This window comes from Talpa europaea (assembly GCF_964194135.1).
Source record: "Talpa europaea genome assembly, chromosome: 13".
Classification (NCBI taxonomy): Eukaryota; Metazoa; Chordata; class Mammalia; order Eulipotyphla; family Talpidae; genus Talpa; species Talpa europaea.
Genome location: NC_140080.1, coordinates 30071805 through 30092943, shown reverse-complemented (window position 1 = coordinate 30092943; position 21139 = coordinate 30071805). Strand labels below are relative to the sequence as shown.

The 21139-nt window shown below is 51.0% G+C and overlaps 1 protein-coding gene across 1 annotated transcript in view; it reads right to left on the bottom strand.

The window, feature by feature from the left end:
- Nucleotides 1-2202: 2202 nt before the first annotated feature.
- TGFBI (transforming growth factor beta induced) overlaps nucleotides 2203-21139 on the bottom strand; it is a gene marked incomplete at its 3' end in the record, with an annotated part of 31127 nt that continues 12190 nt past the window's right edge. The window contains exons 3-17 of the mRNA XM_084252358.1: nucleotides 18244-18308; nucleotides 16798-16958; nucleotides 16283-16447; nucleotides 15903-16049; nucleotides 13798-13939; nucleotides 11858-12070; nucleotides 10950-11087; nucleotides 10236-10381; nucleotides 8965-9101; nucleotides 8048-8178; nucleotides 5694-5818; nucleotides 4370-4472; nucleotides 3715-3794; nucleotides 2661-2685; nucleotides 2203-2243 (exon numbers count right to left, since the gene is read on the bottom strand). Coding sequence (XP_084108484.1) covers nucleotides 2203-2243; nucleotides 2661-2685; nucleotides 3715-3794; nucleotides 4370-4472; nucleotides 5694-5818; nucleotides 8048-8178; nucleotides 8965-9101; nucleotides 10236-10381; nucleotides 10950-11087; nucleotides 11858-12070; nucleotides 13798-13939; nucleotides 15903-16049; nucleotides 16283-16447; nucleotides 16798-16958; nucleotides 18244-18308 — 1819 coding nt within the window. The remainder of the gene's footprint in view (nucleotides 2244-2660; nucleotides 2686-3714; nucleotides 3795-4369; nucleotides 4473-5693; nucleotides 5819-8047; nucleotides 8179-8964; nucleotides 9102-10235; nucleotides 10382-10949; nucleotides 11088-11857; nucleotides 12071-13797; nucleotides 13940-15902; nucleotides 16050-16282; nucleotides 16448-16797; nucleotides 16959-18243; nucleotides 18309-21139) is intronic.

Genomic DNA, 21139 nt, shown 5'->3' with positions numbered 1-21139 from the left:
GCAGGTCAACAACTGGGCATGGTTCTTAGTCACAAGGACTCTCTAGAGCTGCATACAGTGGGAACCTCCTCCCCCCCGCCCCCCATGTTGGGAACAGGGCCGGGATTGGGTCACAGGAAGAGAAGAAGGGATTTAGGGATTTTTAAGGAATCTTCTGACTATTGTTTTAAATGAAAGGATCTTTAAAAGCCATACTAATCATTTCTTTGAATGTTGTCTTGTAACGACCAGGTATGTGCACTGAGAGGTCAGAGACTCATAGCTGCAGGATACCCAGGATGTGCCAGGCCATCAATGGCAGAGAGGCATGACCACCAGTCTGGGAGCACAGGGCAGACCTGTGGGGGATGGCCAGGCCCAGAAGGCTAATATTCACCACTTGGGACACCTCCTGAGCCTGACCCCTCCTTCCTGTTTAGCTCCTCCAACTCCTCTCACCTCTTCCCACGGCCAGAGCTCCTGGGTGTTCCCTCCTCCAGTCCCACTTCCTTAGATTCCTTCACCTTCTGTCACAGAACCACAGGGCTGTGCTTCAATCCATGAGGATAGGTAGGTGGCAGAGCCATGCTTAGCCATTTTCTTTCCCACGAAGGGGACAAGTCCTCTTCTGTGGCTGACACAAATATTTGCAGAACGAATGAATGAATGACGTGCCGGCTGGTCCATGACTCTATTCTCACCAGTGGTGTCCAGACCCGGAAGTGCAGCTCAGACAGCCCCGGTTGTGGGTCATGGGATGCAGTAAGTGATATGAGCCCCACCTGCTGGAGTGAGTCAGCCTGGGCCCATGAAGGGTGGAGGATGAGACTGGAAAATTCTCTGGAAAATGCACTGCTTTTGGAAAGACACACGAAAAGGCTCTCAACTGCACAGCAGTCCCTGACAGCATGTCGAAATAAGGTTACCCGGCTCTGCAGCAGGTTTTTTTTTTTTTTTTTTTTGTAGGGATCATTTTATTCTTCTGATGCCTACGCAGTACGTGCAGTAGTCACCCTCTGTTACCGGTGAAGAAATGAGGCACAGAGAGGTTAACTGACTCAAGGTCACACAGGCAGGGGGCAATAGTGGCTACATCGCCACAGCCATGCTATACTGCCTCTTGGTGCTGAGGACACTTAAAGATGGAGATGAAAGAATGAACCAGGAAGGGGTTTGAATGTGGGTTGGCAAAGAGGGTCTGACTCTGCGAAACCTGGATTTGCTGGCTTGTCAAATGGTGGTAGCTGGGAGACCAGGAGACATGGGTTTTAGTCCCAGCTCGCCATTTTCTACATTATCAGTGGCTTTCCCATTCCTGCGCCGCTTCTGAATAATGGGCGGTGCCAGCAACCACTTCACAGGGTGGTGCTGAGAGAGGATTCCAAAGTCTAACAGAGGTGGGAGTGGTGAGGTTGGAAGGAAGGCCAAGGGTTCAGGCCAACAAGAGGCGTAAATGGAGAACTGAATATTGAGGAACACAAGACCCCAGGGCTGGTGGAGACAGAAACAAACAAGTCCCTCAGGGATCCCTGCCCAACTGCTCTGGGTGGAAGCTCAGTATGAAGCAGCAACACAGCCCCAGGGACAGAAACCTGGCTCTTGTGAATACCCAGGTCCCATCCACACGGGAGTAAGTTTCTTTGGTTTTATTATTACAAACACACCAGGGCTCTGCCACACCTGGGAAATCCTGGGCTCTGAGGGCTCTCCCTACCCACTCTTTTCTACCTGGACAGGCCACACAGGAGTGTCCAAGCCACGTGGAGGTGCGAGACATGCTTGAAAGAACAGTTCAACTCATAGCTTATAATGATGCCATTTCTCCAGCTGGGAAAGAGCTTTACAAAACCCGTGCCAGGACTCCCCGTCATGCCAGCTTGCTTGATTCATGTTTTGTGAGTTCCACTAAACTTCTTTTCCAGAGCACTTGGCACAGGCAGGAGATTCCACATTTGGGACAGGTCCTCTCTGGAAGTGAATGCTAAGCAGCAACATCCAGGTCTCTGCATGCGGTGGGTTAACAGCCATGTTTTAGGGGTCGGGGGAAATACATGTCTCTCTGTCTCCCTCCCCCCCCACTCACCCAAGGCTCAGATCTCATTATAGTGTGTGGCCCATGTACATTGAAGTGTGATATTTGGTTTCAAAAACATTCAGTCTCTTTGGCAAACTGAGAGAAATTGGCAGGAGCTACTGAAGTGTATTCTTCCTGCGGTCCTTGCACTAGTGCTTCATCCTCTCTAATAACCGCTGATAGACCGGGGCTGGAAGAGAGAAGTTTGAAAGGTCAAAAAAGATGCAGACTTCCCTTTGTCTGGGATGCTGTAAGAATCATGAGATGAGGTCCAAGCATCCTCCTTATGCCATACTTTCCTCTATAGCAGGTGCTTTTGGTCTGTGAAATTTCATATTGACTCAGTATCTGAAGTTCTGAACTGTGATTTTCTAGATCTACCCGCTTGTAACCATGTCCTCACCACAGGGTCCTGCCAAGTTCCTGTGCAATGTTCCCAGACTCCATCTTATGGAGAAGGGAAAGGGATATTCCGTCTGGCCCCAAAGGTGAGGCTTGTTTCATTCATCATGACGTTCTTATCTCTATACAGCAGATGGCAGACTTGGGCCTGCTTGGGGGTAAGGCCCAAGGAGCCTACAGAGACTTCAAGTCAGACCAGACTTACCTAGTTTCACAGAGGTCTGGGAAGCCTGAAAGAAAACACAAGGTGTCAGGTTTTCTAGAGAAACTTATACCTGCACCTGCTAATGGCAGTGGCTTTGCCCATTGCCACCCCTACTCATAAAAAATTCTGCGGGTAAAGAAGAAGAAGGTAACTGCTGGGCCCTGGGGAGCGCCTCAGCTGGGCTTGCAGCCCTCAGTGATGTGCAAGCTGCATCACAAGGAGTCTGAGGAGGACATTCCTTGAAGCTGAGCTTTCGCTAAGACTACAGCCTAGGGTTTGAGGAGCTGGGAGGGCACAGTGGCTGACTCTCAGGAGCAGCTGCTCAGGGTGAAGAACTCTTTTTGAGAGGCACTAGAGAGAGCCTTCTGGTCCAAGGAAAAGGGACATATTCCAGCTCTGTGTTCTGGTCTGCCTTCTGCAGGTTCTTCTCTGGAAACCTTCTGCAAGGCACCCCACATTCCTAAGGGGCTCTGCCTGATCCCAAGCAGCAAAGGAGCCTGAGTAGGGCTCCTGGGCCCTGGGAAAGTTGGTGAGCGGGAAGAAAAGCACAGAAAAGCCAGAAGTTCTGAGTGGGAGGTGGAAAGGGAGGTCCACACACATAGCTGGCTCAGTACCATGTATCCAGGATCCACACCACTGCTCGGGAGAGCCCACCAGGACCCAAGATGGGAAATGTCATAGAAAACAGAAAAGTGCAGGGCAATCCAGGCCACCATAAGGCAGATTCAGAATCATTTTCCCTTCCTGGATACATGGGTTCCAGAATTCTATCTATTCTCACCAGCAGTGGCTTTCCCATGGACTGAGCTTTATAGGCCTTAGTTTAAAGGCCTGGGCTTTTGCCCAAAAAGGAAGCAGGAGCTTCCAGGCTTCTTTTCTCTGAACACCACACAGGTTACAGCTAAGGATATCCTAAAGGGAGTAGGGAGAAGTTTAGAGAGAGCTTTGGGAGAACAGTCAAGGAAGACAAAGGTTCAGGAAGCCCCTGCCCCGGACCTAAGCAGAAGACCTCCCCAGCTGCTTAGGCCAGAGGCAAGCCTGGCATGCATCTTACCCTGGAAAATGCTGATGCCTGTTTGAAGATTTCAAACGCAGAGTCTGCAAGTTCATCCCCTCGTTCCTGAGGTCTGTTGGCTGGAGAGGAAAGAAAAAGCAGCTTGGGTGAGAGAGAAAATATTAGCATGCCTTCACAAAAACATGACTGAGGGCACTGTGGGACTTTCTGGCTCACATTTTCAGTGAATTTTTCTTTTATAACTCTTCTTAACTCATGGTGGAATTTGACCCATGGGGACAGAGCTCAAAGAATGGTGAATACACAAGAAAGGACAGAAGCTAGACTCAAGCTGAATTTCATGGTAGGCAAAGAGAGCTTACAAGAGGTGAGATACTGTAAGAGGGGTGCTTTGAACCATGTCCACAGTGTCCACATGTAACAAACAACTGGGCTATGTCTGAGCAGAGCTGCAGGCGATCCAGTAAGGGGTAATGTGTGCTGGAACGCCATGTCATTGTGCATTTGAAACCAAGTTCCTACTTTGCTTCAACCAGCCACAATGATGCCGGCCATGGGGCTCCATAAGAGTGTCAGATATTATTTTTATCTCTGCTAAGGGCAACTTTTCTATCATGCCCTAGAGGCCACACATTGAGAAGGTAATACCTTCTAGAGGCAGACTCAGTGGAAGGTAATAGCTGCAGGACTTTACCTGGTGGCTGCAGAACACTGGAGATAGCATGGACCACGCCATTAGTGGCCATGATATCAACCTCAGCGACAGGCTCCTTATTGACACACACTGCATTGTTTTTCTAGGAGAAAAAGACAGAAGAATTGCTGATTATAGTGCATATTTATTGTATTCATTCAGTGAATGTTTACTGGCATTTCTAGATGCCATGCCAGATCCTGTGCTAAGTGTTGGGGACACTCTGGGGAATAGAACAGTCCTTGCCTGCTGCAGACCTTCATTCGGGGGATTTATTCTTGTTCCTTGCATAGACGACACAGCCTACTATAATTCACAGAATCCTCTTCTGTGTTATTTACTTAGTCCTCCCAAAAGTGTGTTATGGTGGCAGATAATGTCCCACTTAACAGAAAACTGAGACTCAGGAGAGGCCACTGGCCTTAGCAGGTGTGACATCTGGGAACTGAGGCCAGCCTCAGGTGCTGGGTGACAGGCTCTTTCTACTTCTCAATGCCCCATCTCAAATTTCCTTACCCATCCAGGGTGAATCTATCTCAGGCTTACCTGAATGACCCATGTGACAGATCCCAGGGTGCAGGGAGAACTGAAGCCTGTGACAGACAGGACCCCAATACCCAAATCTAGGAGCTAGAAAATTCTTAGGGGACATGACAATGTCAAACAAGTTATTCATGTCTCTGACTTCCCACACTCAAGAGAAACCAGTGAGCAAAGGCATGACTGAAGGTCAGGCCAGAGCAGTAGGGAGCAGAAACTGAGCCACAGACTGCTAGAGTGGCCCCAACCCAGGGACAGTCAGTGGCCTTGGCTGGAGCAGCCAGGGTGGCAATGGAAGCTGTCTATTCTTCCTCTCAAGGTAGAGACCCTTTGAACCAGCTCCATAGTAGAACCAGTATCATTAACTTGCAGAAAAAAACACCTCTTGGGGTGACCTGGCTCAGGGTGTAGCTCAGTGAGTCCCTTGGTGTGGGGGGTGGTAAGAAGAGGGTTGGGGATTGATCTCTCAAAACACATGAGTAATTGCCTATCATCTCCTTAAGGGAAGAAAATGCTAATAGCTTCTCTCGGATGCCAAACAGATGCTTTATTCCTTCACAGATCTGGAGGACCTTACTCATGTCTAACTGCAATCTCTCTTGAATTCCCTGAAAGCACTTTTCTCTCTTTCTTTGGACAAAATATAATCAGAGATTCAAAATGCATCTCTGAGGCTGTGTGTGTGTGTGTTTGTGTGTGTTTTGAGTGTTGTGCAGGGGAAGGCTGTGCCCTGGAAACCTGGTGGTAGGACACAGCCAGCCTTTTTATTTTCAGATGCACTCACTGAGCTGACTTCCAGCTTGTCGCCTTGGAGAGACTTCAGCCGCACCAGGGCCCCAATGCCTCCACTGACCAGGATTTCGTCACCAATGTGGTATTTCAGAATATTGGCAAGTTCTTTGGCATTGCCTGCGGATTTGTGAGAAAAATGGAGAGTGAATTAATGCAAAGGTTGGTGATTGGCATGGTCAAGGAAAGCCTCCAGAACATGCAAATGGGCACCCCTAAGACGGAGAACTCTCTGTCCAGGAAATAGCACTCACTGAGCACCCACTGGATGCTCAGCCCTTTGACCCACCAACTGCCTACCAGTCAGGGATACAAGCACATGCCTGTAGCCACGGATCTCCCCTGCAGTCAGTGGGCTGCTGAGTGAAGTATGAGAGCCCTGTGATGCTGAGGAGTTAATCCATACTGCTTCGTGAGTCTGACTCATGTTCCATGAACTAAATATTTGCTTGGAAAGCCAGGGACCTTTCCAGCCCCGGCATCTGGGACATTTCATCATCAGCATGGCTCCCGACAGTTATAACAGTCGTGAAATATTTACACATTCTACCCTCAAATGCATATTCTGAGACGGCTGTTTCCTGAAGGGAGGACTTGAAAGAGTCAACAGCTGTACTCTGGAGGAGCCCTGGAGCCGATGAGATCAGGGCTGAGGGGGGCATCCCCTCCGCAGCATCCCTCCCCCGCAAGTCTCAGCATTCTTTCCAGCCCACAGCAGCCTCTCCACCAACTGGGGAAAGCTTGCGATTACTCACAAAGGTGCACAGGCATTTCCCAAATTAAGTGTAGGAGGCACTTCTCAAAGCTGCCAGCTGCCTTCTCCTCTCTGTCGAGGCAGCCCCTGATACTCACATTACCAGCCAAATGGCTGGATTTCCCCAAGGCTTGTGGACGGTTATTTCTAGCATCTTGAAACTGAGGATGAAGGAAGTTTTAAAGCATTCTGGAGAGTTCATTAGGTTACTGACAAGCCCACGTTAGTGCCATGGAATGGGGACACCAGGTACCTAAGGATTTCTAAACACCCACAACCTGGAGCTGAGAGGAGTTCCCCTTCCACAAAAATATGGCCTGGAGGCACTGAGCCTGGCCAGGCTTTGGGTGGTGTGAAGGGCCTTCTTCTGAGGTCCCTAACACCTGGGTGCCAGGAGCGCTGGGGGAGGCAGGGTTTGGGAAGCTTTGGCCATGCCCCTCCTCTGCTCCCACATAACTGAAAATGAAAGGCTAGCCGAGCAGGCCCAGGCCACCTGGGGAATATTCCATTTCTGTTGGACAGGGAGAGGATGGAAAGTTTATGTTCCAAATGAACTTCTCCCCTCTTCTCAGGAACATACGTCAGCATCAGAGACATAGGCATTTGGGCAGCAGTAAAGAAAATTAAACAGGACACAAATTTGGCTCACAGCTGCCAGCGGCCTGAATGCTCTATGCTCCTGCATCAGAGTGGGAAGGGAGCTGTCCCTGATGTGGGGTCCTATCAAGGTCCTTCCTTCTCCTCAGACTCAGTTTTCTGTGAGAGGTGGAAGTGTCTCTTATGGGCATCATCAGAGTTGAACACTGAACTCCATCCCGCCTCCCCATCATCTTGGTCATCGCTGACAAGGATGCTCTGAGCTCATTTATTCCTTACAACACACTGAGCAAGGTACTCTTACCACTCCTTTTTCTAGTGAGGAAACTGAGATTCAGTGAGCTGAAGCAACTGGCTAGGGGCCACTCAAGTGGTACATGCTAGAGCTGGGATGTAAACCAGCTTTCGGGTAACCTGGGAGTCCAAACTCTTAACCACGAGGAGGCCTCAACTACTTGTCTCAGGGCCTGACCAGCTTCTTGATAAAGCTTTTATCCCGAGGGACACCTGATGCAGCAAAAAGCTTCTTTATCAGCCCCTCAGCGAAGGGGTTGGTGGTTCTCCACGCTCAGTTCCTCTCTACTTCTTTCTGCCTGGTTGGTGCCCAGGGAAGCTGACTGCTGTAAACGGCATCATGCAGGCCCCCTGCCCTCCTGTAATCAGCAGACAGGAGCCTGGTCAGCAACGGGTACATGGCAGGAGAGGGAGGCTGAGGGCATGCCGGCCTCCTTGCCAGGACCTGACAGCAGCTGCATCTGGCTCTGGCCGCTGCCCTTTGCCCCTCCCCCAAGGCACCAGCTCTCCCTGGTCCCTGGGTGGCTGCTCGTCCATGGATGTCATCAGGTCTCGCTGGTTCCCCTCACCCTGACCACACCTCTGCAATCTTGCCTTTAAATTCCTTTTCACCAAATCCTTTGTAACATGCAGCTACCTCCTGTGGGGACCAAACCCATGTGGGTACTTTAAGGAAGTGCACATGTGCTTCAGTTGGTCTTTACCCAAGAGTTTGTTCCGTTCTTCTGGCTCCATGGCTTGGAAGGCTTCGTCAGTGGGCGCAAAGACTGTGTAGACCCCTTCCCGGTTGAGCGTTTCCGTCAGCCCTGCAGTCTGGATGGCGGCTACCAGCATGCTACGGATACACAGAAAACGTCATCTGTGGTGGGAGAGGGTCGCCATCTCCCAAGTACCTCCTCACCTCTGGGGCAGGTGGTGCCCGGGTCACTGGGGTTCCCACCCCTTGCTGGTTCTCACCCCGTCCCCCTGCACAAAGAGGCAAAGAGGCCAGTCATCTCCCTCCATAAAGGCTAAGCTCAGCTGAATGGCTAGAAGTCAGAGGCTGGGGGGTGGAGGGTGGGGTGGGGACTGGTCAGAGGCATGGCAGACCCAGAGCCTGGCTGAGCCACTGGGCCCTGGGGATGGGACACTGGGGAGGGCAGGGTGTGGGTGGCCCCCCAGGGAGCTAAACTCAGGGGCAGGGAGCATTCAACATGACAGCACCCATGAGCAAGCCAGTTGGCATGGAGAGAGCAGGGCAAGAAAACGAAGTGAGTTGGGAGCCCGAGAAAAGCTGCAGGTGCGTTAAGCAGCCACTGCAGGCAGTGACAGACCCATCACACACTTAGAACCAAGTGCGCTTTGCCTACTTGGGACTTTAGGATAAAAGTATGATGTTTTCCTTGCACTTCTGTAGTAACAATGCAATCCCCATTCCCTTTTCCCTCTGGATGTGAGGCTCACACACCCAGAAAACTTTCTCAACTTGAGCTTTCAAGGTGACCCTCATTCTTTCTACAGCCCAAGCCTGGAAGGTCACGAAAGAGCCACCATGTTACCCTGCAGTCGGGGGAAGCTGACAAACAGCTGAGACCCGGTGTCCTGCCCCAGCATGACCACAGGGTGAGGCGGGGCTGCTTACCTGAAGCGACTGTCGCCTTTCAGGATGTCCATGACGGTCCCCATCGGGGGTGTCAGCACCCGGTCCATGGTGAACAGAGTCCCATACCTCCCCCTCTTGTCGTGGGCAGCGATGCAGCTGTTCTCGATGCACAAGCTCTGTGCGGAAGGGGGGCCGAGAAAGGACAGGTTACCCCCTGACATCAGGGACCTCCTGATTTGTTTGGGGTCTGTGCTGACAACACTTATCCATGAATAAATATTGGGATGGGTCTTTTTTTTTAATAATTTTTTACAAAGATTTGTTTATTTATTTATACAAGCACTGGGTACAGTCAGAAGCGTGGGAGGATGAGAGGATTCACCAGAGCCAGAGCAGGGAGCAGAGCAGGCAGAAGGACCGAAGTACACTGCTGAGGTGAGCAGCGGGCGGCAGGAGAGGTCTGCGCGCCATGTGGGACCCTCCTCCGGTGGCCGGGGAGCAGCCGGGAATCGGACCAGCGCTGCAGAGGTTGCGGGCAGCTTCGCAACCCAGCGCTCAGCCGCTGAGCCACCAGGGAGGCCCCTTGGATGGGTCTTTAAGACTAAAATAAAATAGTGTGTTTTCTCCAGTAAGTGGTGCTCCCTAAAGAAAGCATGGCCACGGAGGCCCCAGTAAAATCGCACAGAGACACCATGATGAGAATATCCTTTTAGACGTGGGCCCTGTCGCCAACAATCAAATAAACAGAATTCACTGACTACAGCACTGCTAGTGGGTCCCAGGCAAGGGCCATGTGGTGTTGTGCTTCCTGTTTGATATTCTAAGGTAGCTGTGGGCTTAAAGAGACAGAAGAGATAAGAGAAAAGAGAACCTTTCTGATCAAGGAGGGCCATGCTGCATAGCTTCTTCTCATTTATCTATTTATGTATTGTATTTTTTTTTCCTTTAAAATTTTTTGACAGTATTTGCTTCCCCCCACCCCCTCAGATTGAGTCCCCATAGTTCTCATTTAAACTAAGAATTCAAGACCTCCATGCCTCCTCCCTCTGTCTGTCCCTCTGCATTCAAGGTGGATGCTGCCAACGCTGCCAGGGCACACAGGTGTGCAGGTTCTTCCCAAAGGCGCTTAGGAAAGAAGATTCTAATCCTTATGCAGGACCCTATTTCCGTATCCCCTATATCCGGAGATTAATTCTTTCCTTCCTAGAAACCAGTTCTCAGGTAAGTGCCTGCTTATTGTTTGTTTACACTAACATTTCTTAAAGGTGAGCCAAAGAAGGAGCACAAAACAATGAGGACCTAGAACTTACATTGCGATAAACAAAAACTCTAAGTTTTTTGCCACCCAGGGTATCCAGGGTCTGTCCATGGTACAGATATTTGGAGGCCAGCTGATCTTTAATCACATGGTTCAGAAGCAAATTCTTGGTATTGGCATCAACAGGCGGAGCTCCATCTGCAAGAGAAGGCATGGCAGGTCCACAGCATGCTCTGGAGATGAGAGAACGAGACACAAATATAGTGAGAAGCCCCGCCCTCCCCTCCGTGGGTTTGGAAATGGAGGTTGAGAAATCAAGCAAGGCCGCCAATGCTCTTGAACATCTGGCATCCTCTGCAAATTAAAAAACAAGAAAAGGTGCAGATAACTGAGAGTGTTGGAGCCCTGCCCTGAAGGTGCAGAGCCACACGGGCCGCCTCTGCCCTCGCACGGCTGCACCCTCACTCTGACCTCCTGCTATCACCTTGGCAATAGACCCCGAAAAAAAAAAATGAGGGAGGGAGTGTTCCACTCTCTTGACAGATGCAAATTCTGAAATTCCGAGCACCAGATCCCCAAATGCCTGTTCTGCTCTGCCAAATGAAACAACAGAAGTTTCTGATGAAGTCACATCTGCTTTTAGTTGAGCTGGGTGGAAGCGCTAAGGTTCCACGGGGTGCTGTAAATTGGAGAGAGTGGAGGAGCTGACAGCCGTGAGGCAGCTGCCCCCGGAGACAAAGCAACAGGGATGTCTCCCCCATGTTACCTTTGAATACAGAATTCAGGGGGGCCAGGAGTGTCACCCGCTCATTTCCGGAGAGATGAGTGCCAAGGCCGGCTTGTCTGTAAAGGTCAACGGCTGTGGAAACGTCAGACTCCATGGCCAACTCAAATACCGTCTTGGCTACAAGGAAGAAGACAGTGGGTTCAAAAGTTAAAAGTGCTGTTTTCATTTATCATTCGTCCACCCAGAGCATGACACATATCAACAGGAATGTCACCTCGTGAGTCAACAACCCCTCTGAACGCCGCTGTGGCACAACGGGCTTGTGTCATTGAGGGAACAGTTGCCCAGAAAATCTCACTGGCCTGGGGAGTGAGGTGACGTTCACTTTGCAAAGGTCATCCTCCATGCCCAAGCCTTGGTCAGGGCACTGTCTGACTCTGGGGACACTCTCTGTGTCACAGCTGCTGGAAGGTAGATGTTGCCTGTGACCACAGCCATAGAAAGAATGCTGTTCTGTTTTAGTTTATTTCCTGTGAAATTCCCTCACTCAGGAGGGCATGGCCCTCCCTGGAATTCCAGAATGGGACTAGAAAGCTGAACGAAACATGCTAAAGTCCACTCAGTCATTTCCCCTAGGTCAATGACATTTGGATGGCTTGGGCACCCCTGAGAAAGGAAATGCTCTGAAGTCAGCAGGGTGCTATGGGTGCCAACCAGAGCAGGCAGATCTGAAAGCCTCTCGACTGGCCACTCCCTCCCCAGACACCTCCCATGGCTCCCTACTGCCTCCAAGACAGTGCCTGTAATTTCATGCCTGCAGGTTGAGTCGCCTCACAATCTGACCTCCACCCTCTTGGCACCCAGGCCTTCTCTGCTAGGAGGCTATGTGGTGGGGGTAGGAGGGGAAGAGGTCCTGGTGAGCCATCTCGGATGGTGGCATGGCTTACCTGAGTCAGGGATGAGCAGCTCGTCAACTAAGTGGATCACACCATTGGTGGCCATGACATCTTTATTGGAGATGATGGCCTTCCCATTGATGGTGAGCTTTTCCCCACTGCAGCCCACCTCTAGCGTAGTGCCCTCCAGGGTCTCCACAGACATCCCTGCGACAATGGCTTCTGCACACATGGCTGTCTTCAGGATGTGATTGTTCAGCAGGTCTGGAGGCCAAACAGGACAGGGGTGGAGTCAGGGCCCATTGCAGGCTGACCTCAGTGGCCAGTTTGGGACCTGCTGGCTATGGCAAGCATTCCACTCTCTCTGATGCTGACCTTCAGACAGGGCTGGGCACCCCAGGGCCTAGATCCTGCTCCTCTCCCACCTCCTGTCAGATCTGGTGGGGCTTCTCTCAGATTGCCTGACTGCATCTCAGCTTAGCCACCTGCCAGCTCTGGGACTCTGGGCAAGACAAGACTCTGAGTTTCAACTGCCTCATCAGATAAGTAGTGATGAGATAAGCACTCATCCTCTCTGGGCTGGTGGAAGGATAACATGACATCCCGAATGTAAGGCGCCCCATACAGTGCCTGACAACAGAGTAAATGCCCAACCAATGTTAGGAGGTCACTTATTAGTACTTGACCTTCAAGGATATGGGAAATGAGTTCACCCTGGAATGTTTCAGCTATTGACCTTTATACAAATGAAAAGATGAAAAGTATAGCAAATGACAGTTTTGAATTATTTCTACATTTTGTTTTTGCTCATTGTACCCAAGGCCCTATCAGCTGCCAGAGTTTCTTTTAGGGGTTGGGGATGGTGATCAGTTAGATCTCTTCCACCCCCACCCATGTATCATAAATGCAATACTTATTTACTCATCCAGGATAGGGGTTGGGGTAGCACCAGAGGTAGCTGGAGGAACAGTTGGGACGTGCCCCCAGCCCCACCAGGCAGAGCAGGTTCCTGACTGCTGTTCTCCACAGCCCTTTGTCTTGCATTCTCACCAGAGGCAAGTTTCAATTTGTCCAGAGTGTGGGAACCAAAACCGCACTGTCACAGAAAAGAGGAAGCTTGGAGGCCCCGCAGCAGTACAGGCTCCTAGAGAAGTGGCAAGAGCTTTGAAAGCGAGTGCTGGCTGGATTTGGCCAGTGGGGGAAAGAAAGGACTGGACACTGGAGTCTTTTCTCTCAAGTCCTTTCTTCCTCTCGGAGAAGGAAACTGGAGGCCAAAGTGGAGTAGGGCGATCTGCCAGGGTCACTCCAAGGGTGAGCAGGGCCAGGGCTGACAGTGAGTCTTTAAAGGGGCACACTAGCCCCACTGCTTCGGGCTAGTCTGTCAGCTCACTAGAGACAGCAGGAGACTGTGGGTGGTGGACTCCTGGCCCTTTGACTGCCGGCGACAGCCCCGAACAGAGGGCCTTGGAGTTGAAGTGGAGGGTACGGGGACCAGCTTCCCCTCCTATTCTTGCTCCCACTTGCTCCTGTCCTCAGCTCCAGTAATAATCAAGGCAGCCCTTAACTTAGTGGGTCACTGAGGAAGACCCAGCAAAAGGAAACAAGAGATGATTGTAACTGGCTTTTAACTGTAATTTTGGATGAGGCCCCTGGCCAGACAGAGCAAGAGTGCAAGGGTCAGCCAGATGATTCCACTTCTAGGATGCCAGGATCTGCTTTGCTCTCCCTATACTTGGCCTGTTATACTTTCTGAGCAGCCAAGGCCTGCTCTGGACCACCAACTCTGCCTCCCTCCTCAGCGCAAGTGTGTCCGCACACAAACATTGCTGGATTCCACGCCCGCCCATGTGAACAGGGCTCTGCTCTGGCCGCTGCATCAGGGCTGGGGGCAAGGGGATGGAAGGTGGGTGGCAGTCTGTCTGGATCACTGCAGGTATTGGGCTCAGCCAGGCCACTCGTATGAGGCGCCCGCAGGAGCTGAGGGTGCTCACCTCGCAGGGCCTCCGGGTCACCCAGAATCCGGTTCAAGGTCTCAGCAGGGATCTTCTCAAAGGCCTCATTTGTGGGGGCCAAGAGTGTGAAGGGGCCATCCCCTTCGAGCTGGGTGTTGAGCCCTGATGCAGCCACAGCAGCCTGTTGGGAGGGGAGAGGACAAGATGGAGCTTTCCCCAAAAACTCTGGGGCTCCCTGCAGACAAGATGCATATACAACCTCGCCAATACTCCTTTGGGGAGCTCCATGCTTTTGCAGAAGCCTGAGATGAATAGAAAAACAGAACCAAAGCTCATGCTCCCCATGTCCTCCCAAGGCCTTGCCAGTACTGAGCTCCAGCCACAGGGCCATCTCCCTGTTACCTCTGGTGCCCTACTGCTTCCCACCTCCGGGCTTTGCCCGCCATTCCCTCTGCCTTGAACCCTCTCTGTTTCCCTTGCTCCCGTTCCTTCTTTGGGTCTTGGCGAAAATATCCTTTCTCTCTCTAAGGTGGTCAACTTGAGATTGACCCTCTAGCCCCATCCCATCCCCAGAAGAAAATGCTGTTCTTCTCTCATAGTCATTAGTTACTGGGTAAAAATGATGTGACTGAGCCCATGAGATCACATAACCACCTTCTACAGAGCAGCCAGAATATGGTCTAACAGCCTGAACAGCTTCCTGCCGTGCTCAGGATGGAGGTGGACTCTGGGCCTGCTGGCAAGAAGCTGGTTCCTTCTGGCTCCTTAGTGATCTTGGCTCTGGCCCGGCTCGTCAACTTGTGGATCCTGACCCTCAGCCTTTATTTTTGCTCTTCCTTCTACTGGGAGTGCTTCATCCTTGCGTTTTGTGTAACTGGCCTCATGCTCAGGTCTCAGCTCAATAGCCATTCTTTCCAGAGAGCCCTGCCCTGCCAGGCAATCCTGACTGGCCTCCCCCCAGGAAGGACCTACCACTTACTGATCTCATGCTTGGCATAACCTGAGGCTACCTGGTCTGCTTCTTGTCTGTCTCTCCAGAAGGATGTAACAGGACATTCAGGGCAGACCTTTGTCTGTCTCGTTCCCCTCTCTACCCCATCATAATGCCTGGCACTTAGTAAGTATGGGATTAGCAGAAGCCAAGATGGGCATTAGGAAGGGTCAAAGGGGAAGGAGGGAGAAGGAAGACTTGCCAAGCCAAAATAGTAAGATGAGCTATTCAGTGGGGAGCAACTTCTATTAATGGAAACACACCACCAACTCTGTGGGAACATCCCTCTCTGCCAGACCCAGAAAGAAAGCAGGAGGGAGAGCTTAGAAACCTAAGGTCCCATGAGCCCTCCACAGCCACTCCCTGAGGCCATATCAATTCCAGCAGGGCCCATGGGTGTTTGCCTCTCTTTGTTGGAGATCTCCAGGGGAGGAGCCACCCCACTCCTATTTGGTATCCTTTGTGGACAGGAAGTTCTTCTTGAATCAGGGCAAAAACCCTGACGGGGCAGCCTAAGTCCACTTCCTCCTGAGCAGCCATGGCCACGAGGAAGGCCCTCTTGCCACTCCACATGTACAAGATGCCTACTGGGAAGATGGTGGAAACAGTATCCCTGTGCCCCTTGAGCCATCACCAGGCAGGTGGGAAGGAGAGCCCCAGACTCCTGTGTCCACTCTGCTGCTGGCCCCTCTGCTGGTCTGGGCTCCAGGGAAGCATGTACAAGGCTGGAGCAGGGGCCCCCTAGTGGGGACAGGTAGCCCAGAAGCATCATGCAGCCTGGCAGGCCATTTATTCTAGTCCCACATGGGGAACCAGCATCTGGGAGGAAGGCGCTCCCACCTCTGGAACCCCCAGGGTGGGCTCAGCAGCCCAGGGCTCAAAGGGCTGTTCAGCTGCAGCCACAAACCATGGAACATTCCAGAGGAGCAGAGGGAAGGAAAGCTCTACAAAGGAGAAGGCAGGCAGAGGGACACTCCAGGAAAGGTTTACAAGGTTTCCTAGTGGTCAGTCCTGGTGAGAGGATTCCACATATTCATGGGCATTTGTGGGGAACCAGCTCCATGTCCCCCACATGCCCATGAACATGAAGCCATCTTCCTCTCCTCTGGGATGGCTATGTGTCCCTGGGCTGGGTCTCCTCCCCGGGCCTCACCCGAAGGGTCTCAAAGATGTCCTCGATCTCGATGATCTGCTGGATACTGTTGGTGGTGGTGGAGATGACCTTATCGATGAGGTGCACCACCCCGTTGGTGGCGTGGTGGTCAGCTTTCAGCAGTCGGGCACAGTTGACGGTTATGATCTGCCAGACGAGAAGCGAGGATGAGAGATCAGGACGTCAGAAGCACAGACTTAAGAGCCCCAGGAAGGAAACACCCAGTACAGAAAGTGGCTTCCACAGGCTGTGGAACTGGAGGCTCGAGGAGAAGCAGTTCCAGGAGGCAGAGGATTCTCTATAGCTTCTCTCTATTGGAGGACCAAAACCCAGCACAAGTGAGCAGAGAGTGGGCAAAGGGCAATGCCGAACAACCATACCCCATTGGGATAGTGGTGGATCTGGATGTTTGAGTTCTGGTACATGGAGGTGAGGGCCATGTTGTGCTTCAGGTCGTCCGTCAGGACCCGTCTGTCCACCATGTGGTAGCGCAGGGCATTGAGCAGCTCGATGTTGACGTTGCTTACCAGGGAGTCCAGCACTTCCTAAAAGGAAGGACAGTTGGGAAGCTGCAGACCCCACGTTCAAGAGATGGGTCCTTGATACCCTAGGAAATGTGTCTTTGAAGCCCTGTGACCCCAGGCCACCATTCTGGAAAGGACTCGTCCTTGCTAAGCACGGAGGTTTGTATGTTCATTTGAATGGGAGAGGCATGCAAGCCACCCAGCCATGTATATTTTAGCTTAAGGGTCGTGGCTTTATCTGAGGCCTCAAGAAAACATTCCACCTAATGGGGGAAATCCCTAGAGTCCCTCTCCTTATGCCCACAAGCCCACCCTCTGGGAAGCAAGGCGGCCCCAGCAAGAGACCCCTGAGCAGAAAGAAGTCATCTCACAGCTGACAAGGAAGCCCAGGCCTCGTTGCTTGGGGCAAAGATGGTGAAGCTGCCGGGTCCTTCCATCTCAGGCCTCAGTTTATCTGTGCGATCCGTGTACAGCTGAGTGGTGGTGGAGCCAACTACTCCCAGGGTGTCGTAAAGGTTTGACAGTGGCAAGGCTGCAGGGGCAGAGGACAGACGAGAGATGAACCTGTGGGGCCCACCCCAACCAGACTAACCCCTCCCTGTTGGCCAGAGAGGGAAGTGCCTCAGTGGGTGAAGAGAGTGGGAAGGCCCAAGACATTATGGACCCCAAAGTTTGTTAGTGTTTCTTAAAACAGCTCCCTAGGACAAATGCCTCCCTACCTGAACTCAACTAATGGCTAATTTTTAACCATTTTAACTACAGCAGAGCAGAATTTTTGTTCAGATATTTAGATAAAATCAGCAGGAATGTACACCAGAAATACAATCCTAATCACCAACCAGCCTTACAGATTTATCTCGTAGTTGAAATTGGTTCCCTAGTGGGTTCCACCAGAATGAAAGAACTTCATAAATCTTTGTGGTACTTTGTGTATTTACAAGTAATAAAATATTATTTCCTAAAAGTAGCCTGAGGTTTAGAAGAGCCTTGTAAGCTCACACAGTGAGGTTACCATTTTCTATAAATGTTAAATGAGGCTCAGAGGTTGAGCTGCCGCTCTGAAGTCATTCTTCCTTTTTCCCTTCCATGTCCTCCCTGTCCTTCCATTAGGTCAGTAACTCCACAGACCCGGTCCACGCCAGTCACACCCTCCTCACAACCTTGGCATCAGCTAAATCGCGGCCTTCCTTTTAAACCTCACTCTCACATTCTCAACTAATAACATAACAAATATTTCAAAGTTATAAAAAACTCCCTTGTACAGTCCCTGGTGATGTGCAGAACTGAGGCCCTGATAAATCTACAGGTGCCATGCTGACTTTGGCCCTGCGTGGCCTTTCGTGGCACCTTTGTTGACTTTGGGTGAGCCTCTGGCCTGCCGCCGTCCTCCCCCCAGGAACACCAATGGGCCAACTTTTGACAGGGAGGAGGGAGTGGCTTGGCGTTCCCAGCCCAGCCCAAGCCCAAGTCTGTCCCATCTGCTCTCCAGCAGTGCTGGTCTGAAATGCTGGCTGTCTCTGGAATCCCTCCCAGCCAAGACAGCAAGGCCAGGAGCCTGGGCGTGATGAGGGCAGCACAGGCAGGCTGGAATTGGAGTCTGTTCCGCCAGCCTATTTGGGTCAGTGTGAACAAGAAGGGGCAGTGCTGGAACCCCAGTTTCCAGCTTCCAACCTCTACCCCTCGCATGAAGCCAAGAGTCTGTGGGGAGAACTTCCACCCAGCTTCACCCCGTGGAAGCTTGCTCAGGCCCTGAACATGTCTGTGTACTCCCCGTCCCTCCGCCACCCATGCCCCCAGGCCAGGCCTGCCTCACTCACCTGCTGGGCAGCCCTTCTCTCCAGGGACCTTTTCATAACCAGGACAGCACTCATAGCTGATGACTCTGTAAGGAGATACGCAAGGATGTTAGGCAGGGCTCCCCTCCTGCTCCCAGGTCTTCAGGCCCCTTTCCAAGAAGAGCATTTGCCCCAGGCAAGGAAAAGACAAGAGAAAAAAATCCTGCTCTCAGACATCATTTGCTCAGTCAGGTCTGTGCATTTCATTGCAAGGAGCTTTTATCACTCCTCAGCTTTGTAAAATGTTCCCCACATTGCTGTCACAGAAATGCAACCGGAAACAATCAGAGGCCTGAGGCAGCATATTCAATAGTGAAAGCAGTAAATATACTCACCGAGAACCAATCTCCCACAGAACTCACGAGAACGAATCTCCCACAGAACTCCAGGGAACCAACCCAGTGGTTGTCATTCCTGAGAGGCAGTAGGGCGGAGGGGGGAGAAACAGCCTAGCTTAAGCCTGCCTCTAACTCACTGGAACCTCTCCAGACACTCTTGTCTCCTCTCTTAACCTCATTTTCCTCATCTGTGAGGGCTGTGTATATGTCGTGTGCGATGGTGACTAGATGAAATGCCGGGCCTCCCTGGTGGTGCAAGGGTTTAAGCATCGCACTATGAAGCACTCCGCAGCCTCTGCAGCACAGGTTCGATCCCTGGTTGGCCGGAGAGAAACCCACATGGTGAGGCAGACCTCTCCTGTTTCACCCACTGCTCCCCTCAGCAGTGTGTTTGGTTTGTCTGCCTGTTCTGGTCCCCATTCTGTCACTGGTGAATCTTCTCACCGCACCCCTCCCCATCTCTGGCCTGTACCCTAGCTCTTGTATGCATGAATGAGTAAATCTTTAAAAAAAAGAAAAGGAAAAAGAAAAAGAAATGTCTGTGGTCCTCCAGCTCTCCAATTCACAACCAAGAAGGGGAGCATAGATATATGACCAGTGTTCACGTCAACTTTAAAGCTTTAAAAATTAATATAGAAACAAAACTTCTTTTTATCAAGATGGTTGTTTTTCAAAGTGTCTTTAAATTTAAAAATTTTTAAATCAATTAACATGTGAGTATGGTTTCAAATACACAAAGGATGATGTAGCGAAGGTTCTCTATCTACCCTCATCCCTCGACCGCCCCACTGTCCTTCCAGAAGGCAGCCCGTAATTCCAGTGTGCATGATTCTCTGAGTTCTGGATGTAAATAAGATTGGCGGTAGAGAGTCTGAAACTTTGAAATCATTTGACAAAGCAAATGTAAAATTTTCTCTACTCCTTGCTCAGGCAGATCCATCATAGAACATTCACCGCCTTCAGGAGGCTGAAGGACACAGCAGCGGCTCACCCATTATTCTGAGAATTTCAAGTAACATCAAAAGTAACTCTTCCAAAAGCTTACATCTAAGAAAGACCTGCTTCAAGGTGATCCCCCGGGTTCTGTGTGAGGTGACGCCTGCATGGCAGGCCTCGGGAGCACAGAAGCTCCTCCGCCACAGTCAACCCTATCCTCCTCTTCCTTCCCAACACAAGGCTCTGCCCTCTGGGACAGGAGAGCTCAGACTTTAACCGCAGTTTTACCACACAATTGCTCACCGTGGGGCTCTCACAGGATGTTAAATGACATCACCACAAGAAAGGCAGGCAGAGCTGAAGAAATGTGAGCTCTGGAGAGGGGGAGGTGTTCATAGTGAGCCTGGGACATTCTGCTCTTCTTGATGCAACTGAAGTCATCTCAGGAAAGCCCTGGTGAGTTATATGGAGATGAAGCCTGGTTCATCTGCTATCCAGGGGGTCCTTTCAGAGATGGATTAGCTGCGGTTTTAAGGCTTCCAAGGAACTACAGGTGTCTCTTTTCCAGAAATGGGTTCCCCTCTGGAAATGTCACTGAGAAGTAACAAGCTGTGCAAACTCCTCCCTGTCCTGCTCTCTCTACCCACCTGCCTTCCTCCCCTGCACCCCTCCCCAGTCCTTCTCCCATCCTACTCCTTTCTGCTTTCCATCCCTGCACTTAACAGGGGTTACACAGCTTGGTCGTCTCAGGACTGACCTTGACCGATTGACAGTTTTATCTTTGGAAACTAAAGTCATCTTCTACAAGTAAAGCGAGATGTAATTGATTCATGACCTTTCAAAGGCAGCACAGAGTAAGAGAAACAGTACTAGAATCAGGAGACCTGGCTTGTGAACCATCAGGAAGTAGCAGAATGACTCTGAAAGCCCGTTTTTCTCTCTCTGGATCTCAGTATGTTGATCTATAAAATGGGGTGACGTTAGACTAGATGATGTCTAAGCTTCCTTCCAATTATATACTCACAAACTCACAACTCCAGGAGTGGAATTAGTGCGAAGGTACACAACAGTACTCATTCAAAGAGGAGGGAGTATGCCCGCCAGCTTCTAGCTAAAACCAGGGAGACCCCACAGCCTAGAACCCACAGGACCAGGTGACACCCCTGCAAAGGACTCCAGACTTTCCCTGATAAATGCCAGGGCTCTGTGGCTGGAGTAGAGAAAGAGGGATTAGGTCAAGTCTCTCAAAGCCTAATTTCTTCCCAAAAGTAGCTGAATGACATTCCATGAAGCTCAAGAAGCATAGTTGGAGGATGGGTTTCTGCCTCAAAGCCTTTCTTATCTCTGGGGACCCCTGTGCACAGGGATGCTGCACAATTCGTGCCTTAGAGCCCCCGGTCACACTGGTCAAAGACTCTTCTCCCAGGGTGTCAGTTTTTGACTTCCATCCCAGAAAAAAAACAGGAAAGTGCTCACCAGCTTTGGTGAACTCATTAGGATTTAGGATTTCTCTGAAAAAAAAAATAAAATCAAGCTCCCCATATGTGAACTTGCCAGTTCCTGTGGCTGTATGTGTGTGTGTCTGTGAAGGTGACACAGGAGAT